Raw genomic sequence first — 3,402 nt, 5'->3', positions numbered from 1 at the left:
CATGTATCCTTAAAACCACATTATAAGTTTAATTGTTATTCAATTTTTAGGGTAAACATACATATTTATATATGATTCAAGTAGAAAAGTGTGAAAGTAGCATAAATACATCCCATGTCAAGACACCAATTGCATTTTTATAATTGTCGTGAACCAGACAGTTTGGGTCCCATGCGTGTGCAATCTGACATTATAAGTTGGGACATGGGAGCGACAACTGATTTTCCCACTTCGTTTGTACTTTTTATTCCCTCAAATCGCCATCTAGATCTCCTTCTACCTTAAGATTCGTTCTGATCATCCTCTCTGTTTGTCTCTCCTTCAATCTCTTCATCTGCAATACACACCGATGACTTCTGTAAGTTTCTCTCTCTTCCAATTCTTTTCAGTTTGCAAATGGTCGCCTCTAATTGTTTGGTTCTTACATGAATTCATCATCATTTTGAGGTAGAGAACATACAACTAAAATATCTGTATTGTGAGGGTTCATCGTGAATTAACGAATTCTTGTCCCTAATTCTTCTTTTGAATGTGTTTCTAACTTGTATAATTCATTGGGAAATGCTGAATATAAGATGGACGCAATTAATCTTGTTTACACTTATATTTAACTATCAGCTTTTCTTTTTTCCTCACTCTCAATTTATAAGTATTCCCTTCCTTGAAATTTTGATGCAACGTTTTGCTAGCGGATGTATTTTTACTTTGCATCCACAACCTTGCAGTCTTCTACTCGAGTTATATTATATACTCCTAATAGAATACCTTTAAGAAATTTGCAACTCATGGTCATGAGTGAAAAGTTAATGTAGTTGTATGAATTCCTGTTACCTTGTACCGAATTCAAAGCAAGAGAAAGGTCAACCATTGCCCAAATTTGGTGAATGGGATGTGAATGATCCAGCCTCAGCAGACGGGTACACAGTTATATTTGCCAACGCTAGAGATGAGAAGAAAGCCACTGGGACTGCGGCCAGTTCTGCACCAGCATCATCACCCAGAGCTGAAGCTACGTCTAGACAAAATGACTCATGTCAGCAAGATCCAACGGTATTTGATGCCAACTAAGTCTTTTCTTTGTGTTAATTTGGCATACAGTCATTCAACTTCCTATTTATTTTACTAAATTGGCACCACAAAATTAGAAAAAAATATTTTATGACCCAATTAAAAAAAAAATGACTCATGATCTGCCACCTAGTGAAGGACATCATGTTTAAAGTAAAAAAATAATTTTCTTGGGAATTTGAAGTGGTCCTACGTGGATATTATGCAAGCTCAGATGATCACGTGATTATACTAATTACATGAGAATATATGCATGTTTTTTGGTTAAAACAATTAATTTTGTAATTTTTGTGTGATAAACTTAAAGTTGAATGATAATCCATGGAGTCTTAGCTTCCCCTTTTGCTTCAAGCATTCAGATTTAATACTCTACTTGAATAGTTGATGATCATGTTCTTCAATGTACTTTATGCAGAAAAAGAGGTTTTGCTGTTTCTGAAACCTGGATATTTCTGTAGCTGCCAGTTGTGAAACAAAAGGCAAATCTTCAATTGCAGTTCAAGCATGCGAGTCTAGTTGTAGAAGTGGAGGAATGCATGTTGCTTCTTATTTTCTGATCATTTTCTGTAGTGATATATGTAGCATAATGCTTCTTCAAATCTCTTCCTACATGGATTCTAGGAAGAGACGTCATATCTCAGAAACACACTTTCTTGTGCTTTAACAACTACATCAGTGGCTTTCCTATTGCATATAGATTAAGTAGGCGTTTGGACATGAATTCCAAAAAAAAAAAATCAAATTTGGAATTTCACTAAAATTTGAATTGAAGATAAAGTTGTTCGGTTATAATTTTTGCAACATATTTGGATATCTTTTTTTCAAAACTATGAAACATGATTTATACCCTACAATTTGTAAAAAAATATCAAAACCACACCAATTTGATTATCCTACTTGAAAGAAACTATCAAACATGCTATTGTTTAATTGTTATCATATTCTGCTTTACTGCAACACACAAAAGATGCAAAATCAATATCACATGTTCTAATTCTACTAACACACAGAGAAGGTGTAAAAGTAGGCAAGAATCAACTAGGCCTAGTGGAAAGGCAGCCGCACACTTTGGTGAGAAGAAGACATGCCGCTTGCACTTATTGTTTCTGACTTTATGGAAGGGAAAGTGGGTAGTTGATGGTTAACTTGGTTAATAACTCATGGGGTCTTTTATAAATTTTAAAAATATAGAGTAAATTTATAAAACTAAAAAATAGCAACCTTCAAATTTTCAATTGAAAAACTGGTTCTCGATAGTTTTTCAAATTTGAAAGTGCATTTTCAATTGATATTAGAAAAATTGTAAGATTTTGATAATCAAACACTGTTTTAAAAAAATTGAAAAAAGGAAACATTTTGTCACGACCCAAACTCGACACGTCGTGATACCGCCTATTATGATATTAGGCAAGCCGACAACTCACATATCCCAACATTTTCAAAAGCAAAACATGCTAGAAACAGGTTTATATCAATGGAATTATCATAAAACCAGATGAAATGTCGCAACTAAATATAGAAATTTCCCAAAACTTGGGTGTCACCGAGTACATGAGCATCGATATATAATGAATAGTATGATACACTGTCTAGAAAGTAGGGCTAAATAAATAAAACTGAAAGATAGGGGAAGTAGAGTCAAGGTCTGTGGGCGCTCAAACAACTATCTCAATGATCAACATGTAAGACTCCACCATCAACAATCGCCGTGCGTGAAAATACCTGGATCTGTACACGAGGTACAGGGTGTAGTGTGAGTACAAACAACTCAATAAGTATCGCAAATAAATAAGGCAAGTTAAGAGAAGCTAATTTTGTTGAGATCACCAGTTAAATCAGTGCAATTCTGTCGTTTTGGACCAAAACAACATAAAAAGGTAAAGTTAACTCATAAGGCTTCGTGTGAAGAACATCTGTGTGTGCATGTGCACTGTTTCTCAAATACCTCGCTTTACAATATTATAGCATATAGAGAAAAGAAACAAGTAAATCAGATAAATGATCAAGAAAATACAGGTTTCACGCACTGCACGGACAACTCATATGCTAACCATAAACCTAGACAGACAACTCACGTGTGATACGGACAACTCACGTATCAATAATATTAATATATGGATCTGTACGGATAACTCAAGTGTTATACGGACAACTCACATACCAATAATATTAATACATGGATCCACAAGGACAACTTATGTGATGCACGGATAACTCACGTGCCAATAACATAATTCGCCCGATATAGCCGCATGCCTAGTAAAAAATATCATATAGAAGCAATAAAGCAGGTTTGCAGGAATAAGATGAATGAAATAAGGTTCTCATGTCCCT

The 3,402-nt window shown here is 34.6% G+C and overlaps 1 protein-coding gene across 1 annotated transcript; it reads left to right on the top strand.

Annotated features, from left to right (window-relative positions):
• The first annotated feature begins 233 nt into the window (after positions 1 to 233).
• Positions 234 to 1,727, top strand: LOC107775025 (protein NOI4-like). The gene is made up of 3 exons (XM_016594695.2): positions 234 to 358; positions 850 to 1,050; positions 1,484 to 1,727. The coding sequence occupies exons 1-3, from the start codon at positions 350 to 352 to the stop codon at positions 1,505 to 1,507; spliced, it is 234 nt and encodes a 77-aa protein (XP_016450181.1). The 5' UTR covers positions 234 to 349; the 3' UTR covers positions 1,508 to 1,727.
• Positions 1,728 to 3,402: the final 1,675 nt, after the last annotated feature.

Source organism: Nicotiana tabacum, chromosome 22 (genome assembly GCF_000715075.1).
Source record: "Nicotiana tabacum cultivar K326 chromosome 22, ASM71507v2, whole genome shotgun sequence".
Taxonomy (NCBI): Eukaryota; Viridiplantae; Streptophyta; class Magnoliopsida; order Solanales; family Solanaceae; genus Nicotiana; species Nicotiana tabacum.
This window is presented reverse-complemented; position numbering and strand designations above follow the sequence as displayed.